This window comes from Eufriesea mexicana, unplaced genomic scaffold (genome assembly GCF_001483705.2).
Source record: "Eufriesea mexicana isolate 0111107269 unplaced genomic scaffold, ASM148370v2 scaffold611, whole genome shotgun sequence".
NCBI classification, from domain to species: domain Eukaryota; kingdom Metazoa; phylum Arthropoda; class Insecta; order Hymenoptera; family Apidae; genus Eufriesea; species Eufriesea mexicana.
In genome coordinates this window covers 1,504,603-1,530,533 of record NW_016908771.1, presented here as the reverse complement: position 1 = coordinate 1,530,533, position 25,931 = coordinate 1,504,603, and the positions used below count along the sequence as shown (strand labels likewise).

General features: G+C 51.0%; 1 protein-coding gene across 1 annotated transcript in view; it reads left to right on the top strand.

Moving 5' to 3' along the window:
• Positions 1 to 20,523, top strand: part of LOC108546154 (homeobox protein abdominal-A homolog) — a 31,002-nt gene extending 10,479 nt beyond the window's left edge. Inside the window, exon 3 of the mRNA XM_017898095.1 lies at positions 20,123 to 20,523. Coding sequence (XP_017753584.1) covers positions 20,123 to 20,523 — 401 coding nt within the window. The remainder of the gene's footprint in view (positions 1 to 20,122) is intronic.
• The last annotated feature ends 5,408 nt before the right edge of the window (positions 20,524 to 25,931 follow it).

The following is a 25,931-nucleotide window of genomic DNA, read 5'->3' as shown; positions in this document are numbered from 1 at the left end:
GGCCCGGGGGGGGGGGGGAGAGAGAGGGAGCCTGGAACTTCGAGGAGACCAGCTAGTCGGTTATTTTCGGTTGCTCAAGGTAAACCTTGCAGAACCGCACGACGGACGTGGGACACCTACGCTTTTTTTCTCTCTCTCTTTCCTTCCCCTTCTAGTCCCCATTGTTAAAATCTAATTAACCTCATTAACGTTCCCTCTCCGTTTCTTTTTCCACGCGTCAGCCGTGATCCTCTGTGCGTCTCGGTTTAACCAAGTTCCGCGATTACCGCATCGACACGGGCGCCATTTTATCGACTATTAGCGCCTCGAGGCGGACGGGAAGGCAAGCGTGGAACGTGCCATTTGCAAATACTCGTCCTCGTTACGTGTTCCCGCGTATCGTCTCATTCATCCCCGGTTCCGCAACGACGTGCTTTATTTTCGAGTCCTCTTTGCCGATTTTCCTTCGCTGAATTCCTCGGGGTCGGTCACGGCACGTACGTTCCACGGCGATACGCTTTATTTGCGCGGCGATAATATGCAAACGATTGTGTCGCGTGCTCCGTTACACGCCGTTACGGATTTACGAAACATCCATAGTCACGGTGTTACGCGATCGAATAGGATCCTGCGGGCGTCGACTTAGGGGAGCCGTGGCATAACTTGCCTCGAAACACAGTCGGCCATTATTTCCCTCTCTGGGCTCTCCGTTTCGAACGGAACGCGTATCTCGATTGGAAAACTCGGGCTTCGTATCGAGCATCACACGCGGAGGATCTTCTTCTTCCACTCTTCGAGGAAGCGCGCGAGAAATTTCACCAGGCTCTCTCTCTCTCTCTCTCTCGTTCATCGAGTTTCACAAGGTCGCCGCTTTTCTTCAGCCCTTTTTACGGTTTCGCCTCTCTATCCCGAGGATCGGCTTTTTTTCTCCTAACCCGACGTAAACTTTCACCGCACCCTTTGTGGAAAGTCTGGCGCGCGTGCTGTTTCCCGTGCCTTAAGAAGCAATAAAGTTCACCCTATCGACGGAAAAGGAGCCGAAAAAGTCGATGCCTCTCGATGGCGTTCGTAAATCATGCTGTTCCTCGGGTGAAAGTAAAGGCTTGGTGTATCTGTCGTGGGAATCAATCATGCTGTGCCTGTCCAGGGGCTCCACGGGCTTTTTACGTTCATCCGTGTTCTCCGGACGGGACACGGCAGATTTAACCACGTCGAGATTTGATTAGGCAACCGTTAAGCGGGATTTTTTACGACTCCGTGATTCGAAATTCAACTCGATCGGGCAGCATTAAGCCTCGTAGTTAAACCGTCGACCGGTGATTCGTCGAGTCGTTAGTATCCGAATCGTTGTAATTTATTCCCGGCGAGGATCTCTGCATCTCTCCCCACTCGCCGGGGAGTAACCCGGTTATAGCCAAGCCTCTGCGCGAAAAGACGGATAACTCGCGCGAGTAGCGAACCTTTGTCTCGTATAGATGAATAAGAGAAGGCGCGTTTCGCTGGTTCTACTCGCGCAACAGCCGCACACGAGCGTATTCTAATTTATAAACTCGTCGGGCGAACGGACGAGCCCAGGGGTAGCCGGTGAGCAGAGGCGGCGTTTGTCGTGGCGGATCGTATATTCAGCGCTGCCATTTGCACACGAGCGGGCAGCAGAGGGGTCGAAAAAATCGAACCGTAGGTGAGCACCTACCGGAGAAACACGGACTCGTATCCCGTTCCACGTATACCGATAATTATCGTAGGGGGAACAATTTATCGTAATTACACTGGCGGCGCTATCTCCTCCGCGTGGCCTGGTGCTGCTCGCTCCTTTTTTCCAAGACGTATACTTCTTCTTCTTCTTCTTCTCCTTCTCTTATACTTCTTCTACCTCCCTTTCCCTTCGTTACGTGGCCGCCGAGGCCGCGAGGAAGAAGCGCGGAACGCGCAGACAGGCCAACATGGAGGAATCGTGTGATATTTCGGCCGCCATGTTGTTTCTCTCGCCTAGTTCCTCGCCGTGCACAGAGCTCTCGCAATTTCGGGTCGGCGAGAGTGCCTGCAGGTTGAATTATTCCGCGAGATTCGACTCGATTCTCGACGCAGAACCGCCTCGGCCAGGGAGCACAGGTAAATATCCGAGTCGGAGGCGTCTCGCGTTCGCGAAATTACGAAAGACAGGCATTGTGGAACGAGAGGCAGTGAGAGTAAAATAGCGCGCTCGCCGCGGCCGTTTGGCCGGCACTCGGTTGCTAACAGGATTTTGTTAAAATACGATTATACCCAGGGAGAGGAGGATTGAGATAGCGGGTAGGTAGGACCGTTCTAATGAAAACTTAGGTTTAGAGGTTAGATCCTCGCTGTGTCTTGCATACCTAACGCCCTCTGCAAATTCACCAGGCCGTGCCGCTCGAATTACCGGAAAAATAATTTCGCGGTCGATTTAGAGGCGCAGCCCTTAATTGCATGCTGCGCTTTGCTTTTGCGTCGCAAGATAGTCGAGCCTGGAATATTTCCACGACCACCGTTCAACCTGATTTTCCCTTATCGTTCCTTAGCATTTTGCCTTTCCTGAAAATATAACAACTACTCTTCGTGGAAGAATAATTCGTTCTCTCTCCGTCTCTCACTTGGTTTAAAATAACGTTATCCAGCTTCCCGTGATTCCTCGAGACGCAGTTGCTAATTTAAGAAAACTTGTCTCCATCGACGACGAATACACGTACAAAAGGAAATTCTCGCCTTTTCGAGTGAATTCGAGTCTTATTTCCTCGACAGCGTAGCCGCGATTAGCTAAAAGTTCCCCTATAACAAACATCTCGTACGGAGTTTTCGTCGGGTACCCTATTCTCGCGAGCATGGCGGGCAGCCGGGTTGGGATTTCCGTCGAACTTGTCTTCGTCTCTATGCCCCGAAACTTTCAACTTCGGCGCGGTGTTTAAGAGAAAAATTGCATCACTCGAGCGAAACTTGGGGAACGTTGTCGACGTTCCTCGCGACTGTAAGGTAGAACCGGAAGCAAAGTTCGTTGATTCAAAACGGAGATGGGAGCGTTTTACATTTCATCGGATCGTAGACGAGGGGACGGAACGAGGACCGTGGCTGTTTTTCCCTGGATCTCGATCTCGAGGACAAACGTAATCGTTCCCCTCTTCATCGCGGTCGTTGTCGCCCGCTGGAAAAATCGTTTCACTCGTTTCGCGGATAAAAATTTATGCACGCGTGACGCGGGGAGACGCGTTCGATGAGCGGGGAACGAAAAATCAAATCGAAAGAGGTAAGCTACGGCAGACAGACACGGAGAGAGGTGCGTGGCGGTCGTTAAAACTCGGAGAATGTCACTTGGCAGATATAACACCGACAGAGTGTTATTTTCACGGTCGATAAAATTTTACGAGAAGGATGGAACGATCCGGTGAAATATGTGACGAATAAGGATGTGCGAAGATCGTTAAATAGAGACGTGGAATTCCTGCCCGCCTGTACGGGCGAATCGGCGATCCTCTAAATCGATCTCTCGGATCGCCGATTAAATTAACCGGTATTTAATTCGATACGACGTGTCCGAACAATCGACGACGACGTCCTTTTGCATAAACTCCTTTATGCTTTCATCGCGGGGATCGTGAATGAACGACCCTATTCCGTCTCCCATCCGGTTAAGATTGCATCGTTAAATGGATTATCCACGCGAGGCTACAATCTTATCTTATCGGTAAGCAAACGTACCGTATGCGCCACTTAAAATCAAAAAATATTCCAACGGGAAGGTGGAAATTTAATAAAGACGGACGCCAGCGTAGCTGATTGCCGCGTTCTTGCGGGCGACAGTGGCGCGCTCTGTAAGAGAGAACGCTCTCGTAGTTATACGAACATAGCGCTGACACGCGGAACGACGTTGTCCAGGCGAGAAAACGTGCTCACCGGCTAGAACGCGATTCAGACACGTTCAGCTATACGTAGTCGGATCCACGAGAGAAGGAGAGAGAGAGAGAGAGAGAGAGTGAGAGAGGAAAGCGTGGCGCGGTTGGATGGCTGTGTTACTCCGGTGTCTGTGCGCCACGCCACGACACGCCACGCCACACCACGCCGGTGGAGAACGACCCCCTGGCGGGTACTATCGTAACAAATGTGCCCGTTTGCATAACACGACGACGAGCAATTCGGGTAGGTTTGACGGTGCGCGATATAGACCTTTAGCCGTGAGACGAGAGAGCAAGAGAGAGAGCGAGTGTGCTGGACGAAGAGGAGAGGCAAAGGCCATGGCTCTCTGGGAGAGGACGGCGAGGGAAAGGGAGAGACACGAGGGCTCGAAGCTGGAGCCTCCTTCCTCTCCCGGGGGACTCTCCTGTATAATCTATGCCTTCGGATGGCCAATACCGAACGAAGGGACTGCTACGGAACGCTCCACCTCGATGTCAGGTAGATTTACTGCTGATCGGAATTACGATGTTTACGTTCGCGTTACGAGCCAGGCTTGATTTACACCGCGAGGAATTCAGTCGGCAGTGTTCTAATTGCCAGAGATCGGTTAACGATTATTGACACACTACTTCCCCTGGATTTCGGAATTACGATGTTTACGTTCGCGTTACGAGCCAGGCTTGATTTACACCGCGAGGAATTCAGAGTCGGCAGTGTTCTAATTGCCAGAGATCGGTTAACGATTATTGACACACTACTTCCCCTGGACATCTAGCTCTGACGTTCGCCGTGGATGAAACGCGTGTGGGCCACTCGACGTGCGCGCCTCCCGTGCTACGTCAACGACGGTCATGTGACGAGAAGATGGCGGGGAGTTGGAAGGTGCGAGACGGTAGGAGCTATTCACGCGTCCCCAAAGATGTCGCATCGCGCGATCTCGTGATTCGAGGTGTAACCGTCGAACTGGGAATTATCTCGTTACTGCTCCATCTTTTACCTCGGGATATAAACGAACGCCGCTTGATGGATGGAAATGACCGTTGATAAATTGCTAAAGGATCGAGAGGCAAATTAACGTCCGTGGTAACGCGTCGGAAGTAACAGCGATTTCGAGCGAACCACAGACACCGTAGTGGCACTTGAGTGGATCTCGAGCGACTCGAGTTGATCGTTAAACGGAACGATGCTCGGGGGGTCCCGATTAAGAAATTTCATTCGATCGACGACGCTCGAACTCGATCGTTTCGCTTTTCACGATTTGCCGAGGAAAGTCCCGTGGCGCCTTGGTTGCAGAGTGGAACGACACGGCGGAATATCTCGTACAATAACCTCCGAAATTTCGAAGCTCACAGCGGTCCCTGTCGTAGCCCGCGCGGAAGGAGGGGTGGGGTCGGAACGTACACTCGCACACACCGGCACCGATCCGGTCTAGATATCGCGTGAGTACGTCGCCGTGCTCTTTCACGGTACACCCCTGATACAGCTTATCACGACTTTTATCCCTCGATAAAAACTAAAGGCTCCATTTCCAGCTTTTGTACCGTCCCGCGGCTCCGCTGGAGGATATTACGCCTCTTCTCTTTATACTTATGTACGTGAACAACCCGACCGGTAGTCGTGGTGCACATTCGCGTCTCCGTGTGTTCCCGTGCATCTACGTGACCCGTGCATGTGCGCGTGCGTGCGTGTTTCGGCGCGTGTGGGTGTTGGTCCGATGCGGCGGAGAGCTCGATGCACCACACACGTACACTAGCGCGAAAACGAGCTCTGTGTGAGGCCATCCACGTATCGTTGTCGTGCGCTTCGCAGACATATTTGGTTCTCTACGTTGGCCGTGGAAACTGCTTTCGTGCTTCGCGTCGATAGTGATGGGTTCGAGCAGAAAAAGGAAAAAGTGGAAGAAAAAAAGAAAAGGAGAAAAAGAAAAAAGAAAAGAGATAAAAAAGGCAATGGCGAGGGCGAAGAACTGGAATCCCAGGCGCGGGTTAATTGGGACATAATTAAAGGCCGTGGTATCGTTTAAAGATCGCTAAAAGTGACAATTCTTTGCTCTCGCGAAGCTTTAAACGCGAATTTATACTCGATTTTTCTTTATTTATTCATTTTCTTCTCCTTTTGTATCTCGATACCCTCCGCTGGCCGCGCTCTCTACCCGTTCCGGTTAATTCCCCGTGCGCAACTCGCGGGACTTCCCCCCCTTAACGAGCTCCCGATCGAAGAAATTATAACTTTGGCGCGATTCAATTATATTTTAATCCAGTTCGAATCGCGGTTTACGCGGTGCTTTTGGTCGGCAAAAGGCGTAATTGCGCCCAATCACGCCCTTATGAACTCGCCGCGTCCAACTCACTAATTTCCTCGTCGTCCATCTCCCACTAATCTCTCGTATCCAACGGTACGACATCTTCGAATAACAAGCCTCATTTCGTCGATCCCATCCGTCACCGGGAGATAAGCGGGGACGATCGGTAGAAAAAAGGAAGGGAAATTAGGTTGTAACGAAAAAAAATTTAACCTCTGGATGGGGAATGGCTCGTATCTCAATGTCGTTGAATACATTGCACATTTCGGTCGTTCTGGATGGAAAATCAGATCAAACCCATCGCCCGCGTCAATACCAATACACGTACGCTCGTCGCGAGATGTGTAGTAGTGCGGGTCCGTGTGTATGCACGAGTTCTCGTGCATGCATACGCGAGGTCCGTTCCCGTAGCTTGTGTCAGGCTGATGTTGGTCGTCGAACGAGGGGCTAGAGGTCGCTGGTGGGGGAGACAAGTTATAACAGGGGTGGGTGGAATCGTTACTAGAGCCGTGAGTCGAGAGCGCATGCGCGGGGGATTCCCCTTTGTCCGCGTGGCGTGTCCGTGCGAACACGAACGAAAGAATCGCAAAGAGGACTGCGAGGGAGCGAGAGAGAAAGAGTGAGAGAGAGCGGGAGAGAGACGGAACCAGGGATGGAGTGAACCGTAGAGGGGTACGCGGGGGTCGCAACGGCTCCCGAAGGAATTCGCCTATCTTGCGACTTTTATTATACGCGTGTTTGCCTGGCGAAGTCCTCTTCGCCCTCGGTTGCAGTCAACTAGAGTCGCGGCGCACGATCCGTGAGCAGATTTCGTTGCGTCGGATTTCGAAATTTCGCCAGCCATTCTGATAAGTCGTTCCCTCCTTTCGGAAACGTTCCTATGGCCCCGGCCAAGTCCTCTCGTGCCCCCGCAAATGATTCTTTTTTCTTTTCCCTATCAGATCCGATCGCAGGAGTCGAGCTATTAGCGGGAAAATAGCACGAATGTCCCCGGATAACGTTCTCAGCGACACTTTCGAATTTCATAGAGTTCTCGAGTCGGATGGAAAGCCTGTTTAACCGCGTAACACGTGACACGTGTGATAAACTGGTCCGAGGTTTTTCGCGAGATTTTCGATTTTCATTATCCATCGGCACGTGGGCGGGCCGTAAAGTCGTGCAGGTTCGACGAAAAATGGATCTGGACAGAGCAAGAACGAGATCCTGCCCCGGTGTTTATTTTCCCCGTGATGCAGCAACCGGCAGACAGATAAATGGTCGCGATAAAACCGCACCCTCCGAATTATTCGTATTAGATTTACGGGGAATTTTTCCGCGGCCGTCCTCGGGGTGCAACAAAATCCTCCGGCCCACTGTCGGAGCATTATCTATTTAGCTGGCTGCGGAGATGGCGTTCGCCTTGAACTCAATAACACGGTTATAAGCCACAATGAACTTGGTAGACCTTAAATTAGCAGTTAAACGTATGTAGATAGAATTAGGCCCGAACTAGGCCAGCGGTCTGTTTCTCCCCAATCTTCTCGCGCGAGAGTACTACGTGCATGAAATAAATTCGTCAGGCTCGAGACTTGCCTCCTTGCAGTCGGGCAATGATCGAACCGGGAATGTTTACGCTGCACGATCCGAGTTATCTTTAACTCATTCGCGTTCGTGACTCTCGTGTAATTCTCCCGATGCGGTACGTTCAACTTTTCCTTCCTTCTTCCGACCCGACATCGACCTCGCCATTTCTATCCGATGAAGCGATAATCCGTCGACCAATATGTGCACGTCCCCGCCATCGTGCGTGGATTCGAAGGGTGGTCGTGCAAACACATTTCGGTCATCTCGCGTCGAAGGTTAAACACTTTGGAGTTGTAAGTTTCGAAATATCTGGCAGACTATGGAAGACTCTGGAAGATCTTAGTCCCATCCCGCGACTAGGCGAAGGGGGGACAAGGAGTAGCGAAGATGGGGTGGCGTAAGGAAAGGGTGCAGGAGGGTGCGTAACAGGGACTAATATCGTAAAGCCGCAACGTGCTCTGATTAAACATTATGTGGGTCCTAACGTTTCTCATCGCGACGATGGTCGCTTCTGCTTTCACTGCTGCTGTTTTGCCGCCTGCTACCTACGACCAAGATCTTATCGGTTTCAATTGCTTCTTTCAATAAGGGAAATATATTTCCCGTTCCCCTGGTTATATATTTTACTTCTAATTAGTACAAATCGAGCGTTATATATAACCGGAGCATCGTCCATATTGGCGCCATCCATCGAGCTGATTAGGAAAATTGTCGGACCGATATAGTTCACGCTCGCCGAGCCAGTCGACGATATTTTAAACGTTGAGACTCGGTGATAAGACCTCGACAATTAGTCAGGGCTAAGGAAGCAGCGGGAGACAGATGGTTTTTTCAACGCGCACTGAAAACGTTTACGAGCATCGCCGTGAGAGGACGCGTAGCAGCGCGGGGTATAATTTAAGCAGCATTTTAAACAACAATTCAAACGGAGCACGGCCGGTGAGTAACATAAAACGGGGCGGGATCGCGGCCGTGTTCCGGGGTGCTGCTAATGAGCAATAATTTCGCCAACGTGTCGGTAGCTCCTCGAACTTATTCCGTGTCTCGTCTCGAGTATCTTTCGGAAGCCGTTGCGACTCTACGTCGGATGTTCTAAATTGCGCGGCCACGACTTTTATTAGCGGAAGGAGACAACCGTGGCATTTGCATGTAATGGTGTACGGGAGAGGGCTGCGTAGCCGGAGTCAGAGTCGAGGAGGAGGAGGAGGAGAGAGAGGTGGAGAGAGGTAAAGAGAGGCGGAGAGATAGAGAAAGAGAGAGAAAAGAGGCGGAGGGGACCCGGTTTGGGAGGAAGAATGTCGGAAAATATGAGGGAGGTTGGGAAGGAGTCGGGGTAGAAGACGGTCGGTAGGGAATGTAAGGCCGTAATTAGAGTTTTAGGGGTTCTATGGGGTGGTTGTTCGCGCTGCTGGCCCGTTACGGCCACGGGGTGGGGGCGGCGCGTCAGCGAGGATGTACAAGAGGGGTCGCACGCCTCCCTTACGACTCTTACGAGGGACAGAATGTTTGCCAACAGCATTCTAATACGTCATTCTTTATTGTAAAATTAAAATTTAATCCCGAGGATCGTATCGACGCCCTCCATTTAGCGCGCGCACGAGATTACGTGTATTTTAGGATTGGCGTGTTGCCGACTGGTTTATTTTTGCGAGACTCGGTCGCCAACCGCTCCTCCGCGATTCCGTTCAACAACGAGAATTATGTGCACCGTGGCGCGTCACGCAATTAGCGAAAGTACACTTTTCGAGCTAAGAAACGAGCGATTCGAAAAGAAACCGTCGGGTTGATACTATTTTCGGTATTATTTACAACGTTAGATCTAAACCGTGGTATCAACCAGTCGGATAAGGGGCAAGTACGCCTGTTTAATTACATCCGACCAGTATCGTTTCTTTCTCGACAGTTGGCCAACGCGCTGTTCCGTCTTGCGTTGCGTCTCGTTCCGACTGGGAAACGCACGGAATGAAACCGAAGGAAAAAAATAAACGAACCATTACGTATGCTAATTAGAGGTTCGTGCGTCCCTGCGACCAGTGCCGGTACCCGTGCACGATTCGCGCACGCTCGTCGTTAATAACGCGTCGTATTCGGCGAGGAGTTACCGCGATTGCTGCCGTGGAACATCGACGATTTGCCGGTTCTGCAGCGCTTCCAGTAACGTCCGCGACTCCACGGCGGCGCGACTGATGTAATCGACGCGGGCCCCTATTGCATTCGCATTATCGCGCACGCACGGTTTCACGGCGTGGAATAATGGGGAAATTCTTTCTCGCGTTCGCTACCGTCGTCCTCCATTGCGATTCCTTCGCGTTCGTCGGTTTCTAATCTATTCCCTCCGCAACGAAATCGAAACCGCAACGTTCCATCGCGTGACGGCCGAAAAAAGGCGTACGCGGATCATCTTTCCCTCGCGATCCAACCAGCAGGAGAGACAAAGAAAGAACCACGTTCGACCAACGGCCACGGGACGCGACGCGTCACGTGTTTCCTCCTCTCGACGCAAGGTGCGCGCGTAGCTCGTGCCGCTAACCGGGGCCTCTCGTCCGGGGCTCCTCTTATAAATTTCACTCCCAAGGTGACTTTACAATTTCGTGGGAGATTAGAGCTCCTATTGCCGGAGAAGGAATAGCTGGCACAGTCGGTCGCCATGTAGATACGATTCCACACACCGTGAAAGGCACACACCGCCATGTCGCGCATCTGGGTAGAGAGAGCCGATCTCTCCGGTTTCGTCCGTGTGTGTGCGTTCCGTGTCCCTACTGGATGGTTGGACGCGTGTGCGTGAGGCAGATACACGCCAGATAATGGGAGGCACCCTTATGGATGACGTTTGGGTTCCACTGGGAACAATGGAGCGGACTTCCCCCCTCTCACCATCCATCCTTGTCGGAATCCTTTATTACCACCCGGTATATATACGAACGGCATACCCTCGTATATATATCCACCCTCCTCCTTCCACATACCCTTCCACGACATGATATATATATATATATACGCATACAAGCATGTCAGAGAGCGCATAGGTCGCCACGCACACCGAAGCGAAACGAGAACTGTCCAACCAATCGGGATTTAAGCCTATCGCCAGTCCCACAGATGGAAGCTGTGCCCTGCCAACGCACGATCACGCGTGACGAAGCGCCCGAGCACCTGTACGCATTACCTCCCGCGAGATCGTTTCGCCATTTACCTTTTCCTCTCCTTTTTCTCTCTCCTTTTTCCCCGACAGATTAAAGACACCCACGTCGCGACCGCTCGCGATCCAACGTCTTTCTCTCTGGCTTCTTGCTCTGGTTCCCCTCGAGAATGTCTAGATCGTATGTCAAGCGAACGGAATACGTGTATTTACGTAAGTAAGCACGTGTATAGGTGTGTGTACACGCGGGTATGCGCGAGACAATTTTTAAAAGCGAACGAGAAACGTCGGGACTGCTTTTAGGCTAACGGCAGACGGATGATCCCTCGCGTCCTACCTTCCTCGCGAGATTGCGTTCGCTTCTCCATCTTGCGTCGCGTTCCCCGCCGTAAACAGCCGCCATCGCGACTCACGGAAACTTTCAGGTGAAGCACAAATCTGCGTGCATCGATGACGAGAATATCGGCGCGACAGGAAATTCGAAAGAGGTGTATTTTATCGCCTCCCACGCGCTTTTAAGCCACCGGTGACGCGTATTGTCGCGACTAGTACGCCATTACTCATACCCATACCCGACTCGACTCGCCTGTCTAGCAACCGAAACGCGGCCGACGGGTTTTGCGAATAGATAAGGTGATTACGCGACCGGAATAACGTAGATCCTTATTCTCGTATTCCCCAGGCCAGAGATTTCGCGCTTATTACCCTTCGCGATCGTTTGTCAAACTCGTGAATGGTTCCGCTGGACAGTCCCCGTGCTGGACACACGAACACGCACACGCCCAGCGCTCGTCGATAATGTTAACCGAGGTCGCTCTCTCGAAACGGACCTGGGAGTTGTAAAATTTCCAGTCGACAAATAGAGCATCGAATCTCGATAACCTTATCTGGATACCTAGTAGCGCCTGCGACAAAAAGCCAGCGGCGCTGCAGTTTGGAAACGATAAAGCGAGGCGAACGAGAGGGAGCCACTGGCGGATGGATGGCACGTAGAGGGCGCGAGGTAAAAAATTGCATTCGGCAAGATGAAGTTAGCCTCGCCGAAAGTCCTAACGAGCCCCGACGACTTTAACTTTTAATCACGTCCTCGTCCGTCCGCTGTCTAAAAAAAGCCACCGTATGACCGGCGACTAATGTATTCGGATACGTGACATCATATAGCAGATATGCCTGCTATCCGGCTTCGTTCGTGGAATTCCATAGACAATACCGCAGAGAGGGCGGAGGGGTGTTGGGAAGAGCGCGCGAACGAAAAAGCAGCAGCGTCTAGTTTGACAACAGTCGCAAATCGCGCGGCGATGAAGGTTGAGGACGAGGACGAGGGCGCTGGCGTCCCTCTTTGTTCGAGCGCCTGGTCCAGCGCCGGTGCCCGATCCATACATAAATATCTCAAAACGGCTTAATTTCGCGGCACTGCGGGCGAATAAAATCTCGAGCCGGTGAAAAATGTAGACAGGCCGAACGAAGGGGGAACGGGAGAGAAGATACGGCCCAGCCACGACCCACGAATCGCTTGATCGCCGTCTCGGGTCACTGCAGCCTCCGCTAGAGAACGGCCGAACGAGTCAGAGGGGGTTTCGTTCCTCCGTCGTTCCCTGAACCAGAGGGACGACCGTGGCCGAGCGCGAGAGAGAGACGGAGACCGGGAAAAATGGTCGCGATAACTCCTCCATCCACTCCCCTGCCCTCTCGCGCCACCCGTCGCAATTCCAGGCTTCTACCAGCCTCGCGCGATTTATCCGGCTAATCCTCGCACTTTTCGTGGCCGACTTGCCATCCCCCGCAGGTATCTAGCGAACCTAGACGTTAACTCGCGTTGATTGGTCGCGGTGACTTGTCCCTTGCCTCGGCGCCGATTAAACCTTCCCAGAATTCCCTACCTTCCCGCCTCGCATCCTCCATTTTGCTGCCCTCTCGCTCTTATTCCACTCTCGCCGGCACCAGAGATCGGCTAGTATTCGAAGCGCGTGGTGTGATGGCAAAGAATCCAGGTCTGTGACGCCAGATTGCGGAAAACGCGGGCCTAGCACTCGCCGTCGTGTCGGCGCTAGCCGAGGAAAAACTCAGTTACGCGCAGCTGCGTGAGAGAATACGAGAGAGGGCGTGCTGGAGAGAGCGAGAGGGGCCTGGACGGACACGGGAGATAGCGAGCACGATCAGCGAGATTCATTTATGGTAATTTTATGCACGCCGCTGATCGCGGTGATTATTGTAATCGGTACACGAAAGACCGCCCGATTAAATCTGCCCGTTTAATTTAAGCGTGACGTTCCGCCATGCGTAACCGACGGTGGCTCCATTTAATTCCTTCTGCTCGATACGTTTCGATTACTCGCGATGACGTATCCACGTGTTCCCTTGCCCTTTCCCTCTAGCTTGTGTAAAATTTCAAGACCTGTCCATGCAAATAGGACTTGCAGATATTTCCCGTAGATGCGAACACGGAACTACGTCGCGATTAAAACCCGTTGGTCGCCGCCGCCGTATCTGTTCGCTATCCGGTTACTCGAGCGCGCCCTCTCGCTTCTTTTGAAACGAGACGCAAAGAATTCCGAAGAAATTTTAACGAATCCTCGATCTCGTTACAACTCGACTCGATCGGGTCTTTGCGGCGGCGGCGGCGTCGCGAGTTACGCTCGCTTTATGACTCATCCGCGAATTTATTCCGCGAACCGTCGGCCGGGTTGCTTTTAGCGGGCAGCCGGGGGTGGGGAGGCGCGGAGGAAAAAGCGAGCATACGGAATTGCGAATATATGGGAACGGTTAGGTGTTGCGGCGAACGAGACGCGTTTACCGCCCGTGAACACGGCGAGTCGGTGTTTTCGGTGAAATAATAACTCAGGGTCGCGTAAATAATGCGGAATAAAAGCGACAAGGTAAGTGAAACGTACGACGAATAAAACTCGGGACGCGAATTTACCGAGCGATCGAAGCTATTCCGGCTGTCAGTGGCGCTGTATCCCGTTTCCATTTCAAACTGTGCACGGCCCTCTCCTAACGCCACCTAACTTCACCGTACCCCGCTCCTTTCATCGGTTCGTCCGAGAGGGCGTCGTTCTATTTCCAGCCCTGTCCGAGCGGGCTGGACGTAAAGCGTGCACAATGTGTTCGACATTATATATTAATCGTTTTACGTTACGTTCGTGTGGCCTTAATATAAACTCGTCAAAGTCCGTGGAAACAACCGTGTGTGCAGTGCACTGACGACTACGTGGAACGGCCGACGAAGACGCGTGTAAAAATTTCGATCATAGGTTAGGTTCTCGCCGGTGCTTCTCGTTAATAACGTTCGCGGCGTAGCGGGAAAGAGGAGACACCGACGGTGCGAGTGAAACGGAGAAATTTACGTAACGAAACAAAAGGCTGCGGACGGTGATATTCGACGGTGAAAAAGTGTTTGTTGACTGATAACCGTGAAACACTGTAGACCGATAACGCCGGGCGAATGGAACGACTCAAAATGGCTGTTAAACGGCGCGTCATTGTTTTCGTCCACGTTTTCCTCGCACATCGGAGAAGAAGCGAAAACCACACGGTGAGTGGACGCGGTACTAGGCGCGCGCTTGACGTTTAATCGCCCTTCTAGATTTACGATAACCTGGCCCTCTATTGGCGTTGCCATTGTGGCACGGCAGGCTCTACCCGCCGGTTCGTTCCGCCATGAACGACAGTTCGCTACACTTGACGCAGCTTCCATCCTTTTCGTCGGCCTCTCGACACGACCGCCATTACGCTTTTACGATTGTAAATCGTAATCGCGTGAAACACCGTATCGATGCTCCCGACCATCGTTCCTTCGTATTACATTTGCCTGTATACTCGTAACGTTCGCGATGCAAACGTCCCGCGGTTTCTTCTTTTCCAATTGCAGTTAACGGCATTGCGAATACGAGCGTTCGAGTAACACAGAAACGGAGGAACGTAACGCGGATGATTTTTTCGCGCGGTATGCACCTTTCTCTTTGTGATTGCGAATTCCCGGCGGACAACGTAATTTGTGGCGATTTCCATGCGTTTTTCGCGACGTTGCGCAACTCTGCCGGTCGTTGCGCCAAAGGCACCGGCAAAAACTTGGCGAGGTATTCCCGCGGGTATTTAGCGGACTTTCGTAACCGGCGTTTCTGCGATTTGCCGCGTGCTCGAATAAAAATATGAAGGACTGACAAGTATTGCCCGGCAGAGGGCGCGCACGGGGGAAGATCGTTTTCCACGATTTCGATACCGTATAAGATACGCCTCTCGATGGTCGTATGATGGTCAACCTGATACTGACGTTAACCGTCTTGGAAGCGATTTATCGCGTCTCTGGTTATCGCATAGGGCGAGAAGAGTATGGAAAGAAATCGAAGATCGCTGGATACGATGGCACGTTAACGTGGGGTGTGTCCAAGGGAGAAATACGCGACCGAAGTCCCCTCGATATCGTCCCGTCGCGTTCCTTGCGTGAAACCGAACCAAGGCCCACGTTTGGGGGCCGCGGTTGTACCCCTTCCTCCACGGTTCCGGCCAACGACGAAATTACATTTTTCCACGTATTTTCGAGCACCGCTGACAAACAAGATCCAAATTACCGATTACGCTCCTCGACTGTGTTTCCTTCCTACTATCTCTGTGCTATTTCACGGAAACTATTACGAAGTATCGCCGTAAATTATTCGGCACCGTTCTATCTGTGCAGACGCCGGTCGATTAGAAGCGTCGAAACAGGCGGACGCTGAAAATTGCCGAAGGTTGGAAAACACGGTAAAGAAGGCGGATAAAGTCGGATGAAAAAGGAAGCGATGTTCCTTTGCCAAAATAAACGAGTGGGTAGAGAAGCTTGGGAATTACCAACCCCTCCATTAGCGAATCCATCTCGGGCGTATAAACTTGGTTACACGTTCCAAGTTTCGTGCACCGCCCCCGAAGAACCGCCCTATTTCAGCCAGGAGCGTATTAACCTCGCGTCTCGAGTGGACGGGAGATAAGTTTTTCCCAGGGAGGAACGATCGGGCGTAATCGAAGCGTTTAAAGTTCGATTCCATGGATTTCGTATAAATTCGCCAACTTAGAGGACAGCCGTGCGATCGGGAACATTGATAGAATCTCGGTGGTGGGATCGCGACCGGGGGCGACGGGGTCGACGCGCGCACACCGTGTCACTCTGCTGCCCTCTGCCGGAATGGACCGCCCGTCAGCCATAACTCCTTCACCCCCCAATCGCTCGCGACCTGTCGTTAATTAGCGGGAATTCGTAAGCAGATGTCTCGTCTCGTCGGTCTTGTATCGCGACTCATCGATACCGCGATTCGATCGGTAGGGGTACCGAGTTTAAACGCTGAATTTATTATATTATACAGCTATATTATATAGCTCGTCGCGGAGAACACACGAGGAGAGGATTGTCTCGAGGTAGAAAGAGATATTAACGCTTTGTCTTACCTTCCAAGTTTCAATGGCGTGCGCTGCAGTCTCAACAGCAACGTCGGACACGTTGAGGCACGTTGAGAAACTTCGAGAAACGTCGAAACACGTCGAGACACCTCGAACCACTTGTCCGAACGCGGCGAGGAATAACACGCAACTGAAACCGGAAAATACTGGTGGATATTAACGACGGTCACGCGTCGAGCCATTTCGTCGAAACACGGCGAAGAATAATACGTAGCTGGTAAGTTTCGACTCGGCTCGACACGAAAACATTGGCGAAAATTAAACAAGAGCCCGACTTGTGATGTTTACGTTGAGCATATCTCCGCTCACGGCACGTTGAACCTATCTACTGAGCGAGTCTTATACGATATTGTAGACGAAAGTATTAATCTGATTTCGAGAAAAAATGTACCTGGATTAGGCCAAATACGTGGAAGGAAGTTTGGAATAGTAGGTGACGTGATCCTCGAGGGATCGAGGGGCAAGTTGCACGCGATATTCTTCCAAAAACTGCTTTTCCTCGGTATATCGTTGAACAGCTGGATTGTTATGAATTCGTTGATTTATGATTAATCAATTATCAATTATAGATGTAAGCCGGCTTATCGCGCTATTAACAAACATCGAGAACGCGCGAATGAATGGCCATAAAGCGAGTGAAATGGTCGTTGTAAAGTCGATTAGCCGGAGAGTGGGGGTATCTATTGTGCGAGGCAGACGCATATTACACGCTTCTTTCGTCACTTTTTTTTTATTAATCGCATCGTGTGAGGTTATCGGCGATCTTCGATCGGGGGTTATCGCCGGGGCGCCGTTTGAAAATAACTAACGTCGGGCAATTTTCTTTACAGCGTTGTCTCGCCTCGTTCCTCCTTTGGCGCGCATTTCGCGTGTTCGAACGAAAGCGAAGGGAGGCCGGAGAAATTGAAAGATATCCGGTGGAAGGGAGGAAGGAGGTATATAAATTAAGCATTCCCGGGAGCAAACGAGCTTCACGCCCAGCTGTTAACCCCGTCCGACCAAATCCTGGCCAGACAGCTCCCTCTGGAAGAACAGAGAGAGAAAGGGAGGGAAAGCGCTGGTTATCTATAAATTCTGCATGGACATTAACTTGATCCAACGAAATTGTTGATAATGCTCGCGCCAGCGCTTGGCCGATGGGCCCGTGGATATTTATGGTGGTCCAAGTGTGGGGACAATCGGTGGTCGAGAGAGAGAAAGAGAGAGAGAGAGGAGCAACGAATTCTCCGAGAACCCCGTGTGGCACCCGTGGAACACGTAGACGAGGAAGGAAGGAAGGTAGGGAGGATGCAACGAAGGGTTTTCTGGCTGCTTGACTCGCCCCTGGCATGATATGCCGCCAGCAGGATGGAATGGTTTTCCCTCCGGTTGCCAAGGTAACCTATGGCCCACCCTTCGAGCTTCGGCAACCATCCTGTCGCTGCTGTGGCTGCACCAGCCGCGCGCGGCTTCTCGCTACGCGAGCTAAACTCGCGCACACACAGCCCTGACGAAAAACCACGTTGGCTCCGTTGTTGTTGCCCCGCACACCGATCCCACCATCGTTCCTGCACCGCACGCACCACCGATACACCGACTCGGAACACGGACGGCAATTTGCCAACGTGTGTGGTAGTCCTGTGCCCTCGTGCACGCGCGCACATGCACATCCAGTGAATCCCGAACCGCACTGCTGCGAACGGCCATGCTGAATTCAATATCAGCATTCCCTGCATTCCCTCGCGGGTCTTCTTCCCTTTTTCTTCCCTTTCTTCTTCCCTCGCTTTGAACGATGACGACAAGATGGGTCATGCCGCGTGTCACTGGCTGCTTTCTTGCCGAGAGTGTGTCGGATATCCGCGGAACGCTACCCCGCGGGCTGAGCAAATGGGGATATACGGTGGTTAGAGAGAACTCGAGGGATTTCTGCCAGTTGGCGCAAATTTCACGGAAAGTCGTTTGTCTTTATCTCCATGAAAGCAAGAAACTGTGGAAGAAACTGCCTCGCGGCTGTGAGGATTTTCTTCGTACGAGAGGCGAATAGGGTGCGCGAAGAAGGGAGGAACGGTGTTCACGGTTTTATCGGTAATTAGGGATATCCGTTTCTGCTAATCGATTAGGGGAATAACGTAACGTGGACGAGACTCGGCGAGTCCACGCATCGAATACAAAATCTCGCTATCTTTTATTGGTCGGTAGCGCGTATTTGCTTCATCACGAGGCAATCATATGGCCACTCAGCGTCTTCCCGAGAATGATGGTATTATGGCTGACTGCTCATTGCGCCCGGGGAACCGGTTTCTCAGCGACGAACTGAAAACGCCAGCCCACCCTTTTGCGCCGCCGGCCCAATGTAAAATTACGTTCGAGCCAATTGCGAAAATTGCCCGTGAGAAGTTTATCGGGCGTCCGCGGCGCAACTTGCCGCCATCTTATGCTGCGCTCCGCGATACCAACCGCGAGTATCCCCGCACCGTGTACTTTCCCAACTTTCCGTGCATTTTTCGCGAGATTTCTCGGTATTTACTCGGCGAGAGAAAGCGTAGGATCTTTAATAAAGATCGATGGAACTTGGACTGTAATTGCTTGCACGGAAATAATGTTCGAGAAACTGCTTCGCGTGACGCCGAAAGTCTTTTCGCTTCTAAAAAGACTGGAAAAGCAGTGTCCCCAGGTACTAGCCAGATGACGAGCGACCAGCCTTTACCTGGTTAGCGTGGCCACGCGGTTCGATAGCTACCTAAACACCATAAAAAATTCAGCGCACCCTGCGTACCCCGTTTTACGACTTTGACTCTCGGGCCCCGGAGAAAGTTGGGCAAAAGGCGTTTGAAGAAAGGGTTCGATCTTTCTTTCGCCCTGTGGACAATGGGCGCGAGACTTTTACCCGAAACTTTCTATTTTTTTTTTTTACTTTTTCCCTTTTTCTGCCCCGTTCAACCCCTGCAATAAAGCGACCATCCGAAAGTACGCTTTTTTCCCAGCCCCGGAAGGAGAAAGCGAGGAGAGAGTTGAGATTTGTGACCGGACAGGCGAAACGCGCCAGGTCACTCGACGGGAAAAATTGAACTTTACGTAACGAAAAGCGTCGTTCGTAATCGGGGTAGCCTCTCTTCTCCGGTGGAACAGCCACGAAACACGAAGACACGTGCGAATTTGCACGGGACGAAAGAAAGGCGAGATAGGTGGCGGTTTTATTGCGCGCAGCTTAGCTCGGTCTGACGAGCGCGGTTTGGTTCTTGCGCGATAAAACTGATAAGGCTGATGTGCCAATTAATGCTTAACGACCGGCTAATGATCATTGCTCCATGATTATGCAATCGTGCATAATAATTAAGTCGGACGATAGATGACGGTGATGGGGTAGAGAGTTAACCGAGGCTCTCGCGAACGAAACTCGTCTTCAAGATCGGAAACTCTGCATCAGCGAAGGGAACTTTTATTTTCAAACGTACAGCTATTGAATATCATTTAGTCAGCCAACCCTTTGCACTTCTTGCGCTGCTTACACGTTATACTAAGCCAACAGTCAACTTCCCCCGTTCGAATCCTACCGATCGAGATTAGCCAAAAATCGATACGGTGGAACGGTTTCCTCGGTAACCTTCGACGAAATAAAATCTCGCGTGTGGACGTCCAGCTGCGGAGAGACGGAGAGAGAGAGAGACACGGGGTGAGAAGAGTCTCTTGGACTGGATCCCGAATGGTAAGCATCGCTACGCGTCGCGTCGAGTTGACTGTGGTAGTGCAAAGGGTTAAAAGGCAAATCTTCCTACATGAAAAAACTAACCTAGGCAAATCTGCGTTTCTGACGTTTCCAGGCCCGAACGGCTGTCCGAGGCGCAGGGGTCGACAGACGTACACACGGTTCCAGACCCTGGAGCTGGAGAAGGAGTTCCACTTCAACCATTACCTGACGCGACGGCGGCGAATAGAAATCGCGCACGCCCTCTGCCTGACGGAACGACAGATCAAGATCTGGTTCCAGAACCGGCGGATGAAGCTGAAGAAGGAGCTGAGGGCGGTGAAAGAGATCAACGAGCAGGCCAGGCGGGAGCGGGAGGAGCAGGACATGATGAAGAAGCAGCAGGCGGAGAAGCAGGCTAAGATGCAGCAGGAGCAGCAGAACGCCGCTCTGCAGCATCAGCAACAGCATCACGTAAGCGGTCTCGACAAGACGCAGAGCGATCTTCTGAAGGCGGTCAGTAAGGTGCCCACATAGGAGACTTTGCTAAGCCGGTTGTCTTTCTTTTAAAGAAGAAACAAGAGACTGGACGCAGCCTAGACGCAGACATCGAAGCGAAGTAGCTGGAAGAGGTCGGCCAATGCGCGTAGAGGACCTTGAAAACGAATTAACGCAGGCAAACACGCGGCCGCCGCGCGCCTCTTCTTCCTCTTCTCGCGTGAACCGGCGAAGACGTAAACGGAAGAGGCGTCCTCTCCTCCGCGCGGTGTCTTCTCCTCCTGCTCTCTTGAACGGGACAAAAGGTGTTCTCGCGTAGGAGGACCTCGTCGAGTGATCTCTGTTCTCTTGTTTTCGTATCGGGTTTAAAGAAAGCGGCGAAGGAAAAGGGGGCCGGAGGGAAACTGGCGGCAAGACGAGAGACGGCGGTTCTTAGCCGAGGATACGATACGACTTCGGAGCAGCGACAACGGTGCGCCGTGTGCCATTGTCCCTCTCCGACGGGGCCCCGGTGTCGATAAGAGGCAGAAGCGTGTAAGGGAACGTGTAGGGTGGAGGAAACGAGGGAACCGAGAGAAAATGCGCGCGACGATGTTTGGAGTCGTCTGTCTCTTTTGTTTTTTACGGAAGAAGAAAGGAACGTAGGAGAAAAGCGCGGTGTATATCCCCGCAGAGGAAAAATAATCGGTAGAGGTTAGAGTATGAGAGAGCGAGAGAGAGAGAGAGAGACAGAGGAGCGTAGTAGAAACGCGAAGCGTGTAGAAGAAACGAGAAAAAGCACACCCTCGAAAGAAAAAGAAGGAAAAAAAAAAAGAAAAAACTAAAAAAAAATACACTACGTACTTATTTGGCTGGGCCAAAAGGAAGGACCTAGCCTGTGACTGATTCCTAGAGCGTATAATGTAATAATTGTTAATCGGGCGCGCTGCGCGACGAGTCATCGCGATTGCCGGGCGATGAACAGCGGGGATGATCAGTTGGCGCGATAACTGCCAGACACAGACACACACACACACGAGGAGCCAACGATCGCGCGTCGGCAACCGCAGACGAACTAGAATTAGTTTGAACGAGGAGAAGCCGAAGGATTAACGCCGCCCTGCCGTATAGCAAGAGAGACCTCGTGTACGGCAGCGCCGACGAGACGATCAATTAATACCGACGGAGAAGAACCGTGCAGTGGTAGGGAGTAATTAAACGAGGCTGTCGAAGAATTCGTCTAATTGCGCCGAACGATCGAAACGGATGAAAATGGAGGACACGGAACTCGTTGCTCCCTCCGCCAATGCCGCGCCAGGGGAACATGCGCGATCCGCGGGCCCCTCGTCTTTCAAATTTCACCGCTCCGATCGATTATCCCACTTTCCTTCCATCGCCGTACTTTTCCCAACGCGAAACCAAACGCGTCCCTTTCCGTACTGCTGCCAGCTCTCGTTCGCACATCCGGATCGAAGTTTCGTCGGACAAAGAGAGAGCGTCTTTCTTATCGTCGATGCAACGACGCGACGAATGCGCGGAAAGATAGAGAGATACGATTAGGCGCGCCGGGGTTAGGATCTCACGGTAACGTGGAACGGAGATCGGCGAACTTGCAGATCCAATAGTCGGTCGGGGATGAACCGATAACGCGGAGCGATCCGCGTTACGATTAGTCTCGCGCGAGCGAGTTGGCAGCGGAAAGGATCGCAAGCGGAGCGGGTACACGAACTCTCGACGCTCTCGTTGGTACACAACGAACGTGTATATCTGCCGCGCGATTGCGGATACCTCGGATACCTTCTTCGCGTGTACCCGGGTTTTCACCGATTACAAGGAAACCAGTGGCGCATGCATATTAAAGCGTATGCACACGAGCAATTTCGTGCGGCTGTTGGCCGACTTCTTTCCTCTCCCGAGGAATTTAGTGGTACAAATCGATGCCATTTGCCCGGCTCCTTTTCCAGAGTTAATTAACCGTGGTTTACGCTCGCGATTGCCTCTTCGAGACTCCGCGTCGTAATTAGGCGAATTAACGTCGCTGCCGATAATATTTCTGCCGTTTCTGATGTCCGCGCCGACTCTACGCGAGATCTCTGACGCAAACGCATCCTTCGACCGTTCTAACCGAGCCCCGTCGCGGATCACTGTGTTTTCTCTGTTTCTCTTTCCTCTCCGCTCTTTTCCCTCCTTTTCTCCTTCTTTTCCCTTTACTCCTTCCCTGTCTCCCCGCTCTCAAATTCCGCTCGCAAATTTCTCCGACCCGGATCGCCCATGTTCCCCTCGCGAGACGTTCGAGAATCGGCGTGGATCGCGTCGTTGCTCCTATTGGTATCGCTTCAAAGGATATATAAATTCTCTGTTTTCTGCAACTGCGAATGACTGTCGGTCCCTCCGAATTAACACGCCAGGGTTGTATTAATTCGGAGGAACGTCGAGGCGCGGAAATTTATTTTTTTACGAAGAAATTCGACAGACCACGACGAGCGACGAGGCCCCGGCGTCGAGTCGACGGACGTTGCACGAGGACGTTGTTACAGGGAACGTACGAAGCCGTGTGCGGGGGTGGAAGGCTTCCGGCCGAACGGGAAGCGAGACGACGACGCTCACTACTGTATTCTTCTCTACGTATTTTTTCGATCTGTCAACAGGTACGACACGCGAAACTATCGAACGAACGCTGAAACGTTCGAGGACGCCGTTCATTCCTATAAACGCCGACCAGTTGCGAGTGTTTCGAATCGAAAATTGAAATCCGGGAACGTTTCGGGGGTAGCCGGGAGGGGGCTGACTCGTCGATGAGCCATCCGCATTCATTTATCGCTTTAGTTAGATCTCAGAGGATATCGCGCAAGGTATCGCTAAGGCTTTTACTAATACAAGATAACTTGTATGAAAGCAGCACGTTTTCCATATTATCTAAGATAATTTATCGTAACGCTACCGCACGAGGATGTTTAGTCCTTTAGCTGCGTCGCGGGCACGACGATCCATGATCGCGGGCCCCCGCGACTAAGTTCGGAACGCGACGTTCTTTTAAGAGAAATCTATTTTTCAATTACGTTTGTTTTTTCCCCCCTCTTCTTTCCTCTGTTCATGTTTCTCCCTCTGAATAACGTTATTCGCTCGCGTCGCGGGTAACAATGTTAATTTTCGTCTGTTAATTTTACGTAGTGTTATCGTAGTTATATCGACGCCATGTTGGCTCGAGCATCGAGATCGTTGAAAATGAGACGGTATGATCGTTTCTGTTTACTCCCCGTTTTTCTTATTTTTTTTTTTTTTTTTTTTTTTTTTTTTTTTTTATTTTTCGTATCTGCGTCGATTCGTTTATGCATTTTCACATTTTACGATTTGTTGTTTCCGTGTTCGAGTATCCCTTCCTTTGCCGCAGCTTTCGCCGACAGCATCACGGGACAGCAACGTGCACCCCTCTCCGCGTTCGAACGCTTTTGGCGGGAAAAGGGGCGTGAAAAAGTAGTGGGAAACGCGATGGGAAACGGAAGTACAGACGAGAGAACGACGAACCTGTGAACATACGCAGAGACTTCAGACAAAGACACATCACCGGACGAGTATCTCACTCTTAGTACATTAAATACGTAATTTGGTGTCAGGGTAGACCTTTTTCCATAGATATAGAAGCCGTTGTTGCTATTTACTTACGTAGAATTCGTAACGACGAAGAGGACTTAGCAAGGGAAACTGAGAGAGAGAGAGAGAGAAATGCAGATCTTCAGATTATATAAATTATTACCTAATTATTTTTTTCTCCTCCCCGTTAAAGCGACACGTACGACATGTCCCTCTGGCCTTCCGACGATTCCTCGATTCGGATGACGGTCGGCTCTGGAGATTATCTCGGAACAGTGTGTTATCTACACGTGGACGTCGTTTTTGGTCTTCCGTTAGTTAATGTTCACGGAGAACTGATCGATTCTCGAGACTCTTTACGCTTCGAAAATTATTCGAACGCGACTCCATGTTCCTGTTGAGTTCTTATTTCTTTTTATCCTACGTTGCTCGCGGTTTTCCACGCGAATCGTTAAGTTTTAACTGGGGGATTCCCGTATCGTTCGTTACAACGGGTCCTGTTCGAGGAAGATGAGGGATGTACGCGACGAATCGTTGAAGCATTGCAAAAAACGCATATACGTAACTCGAACCAAGAGAAACCACACAGGATTTGCTTTCCGGGAAGGCAGGGAACCTGTCGTGCGAGTCGCCCAATGACTATCTATTTACGATGTAAAATCATAGTGTACACAATACCGTATTATATATTATTAAAGGTAACGAGTATGTTATATATATATATATAAATATATATGTATATGAACAAATGGGGAAGAAAATCTGTTGCACCGTGCTCTAAGGACAAACAAACGAACAGAAAGAAAAATTTTGATAGTAGTATCGTAACGAGAGAGAAGAAGAAAAAAGAAAGAAATTTAGGATACGTATGACGTACGTAACGTAAAAGCACACATACAAAGCATACGATTGATAGAAAAAGAAGAAACGAAAAAAAAATCTACGAAAAAAAAAACAAGAAAATAAGAAACAAGAAAAATAAGACTTGGTCGAATCGACGGGAGGAAAGGAAAAATTTTTAGACCGGCTAGAGCAGCTACTATTAAATAGTGAGAAAAGAAAAATAAATAGACGTCCGTAATGAAGGCGAAATCGCATCGTTTTTAGGGAAAATCTTAAGGAAAAGTAATATTTGCGCGTGAGAGAGAGAGAAAAAGGGAGAGAGAGTGAGAGTGAATGAATAAACCGTATTCATATTAATACTGTACCGCTAATTACCTAAAGTACTATTATACATAAATATCGCCGTACGTAAAGTAACGATTAAGCTGAGCATGCGAGTTTACGCACGAGATGTACTCATGTAAACTGTCCCCCCTCCCCATCCAACCTTTTTGCTCCCTCAACCCCTTCGCCACCTTCCCCATTCTCCACATAGCGAATGTACCTCTGCATACCGTAATTGTAACGATGTTTCAACGTGTAACGAGCAAGATAGACGAAAGCGAGAAAAATATTACGTTTACGCGAACGGCGTAGAATATAAATATAATACGACGCGTGAGATACGGTAGCGACATATACGGTTCGGCTGAAAGGAACGGAACGTTCGTGAGGAAACTGTACACGGCTCGGAAGACTATATAGATGCGCCGCTGGGCTCCCAATTAGTGCACTCCGCGGAACACAGATGGCGATGACGTCGGCCGCAAAGGGAATCGACGAGGCGCGCGTTCGTTGATGGTAGAATCGAATTCATGGAACGGAATCGTTAATCTCTGTTGCATTTCTCCCTCGCTTATCTATCCTTCTTTCTTCTTCTCCCAATCCACGAATCGCGAGCGTCTCCATAGCCTCGGACGAATGTTCCAAGTTGCGTGCGAGGCTCGCGGTACGTCCGAGGGATTTCAAACGAATCGTACTTGCTTCCGCGTCAC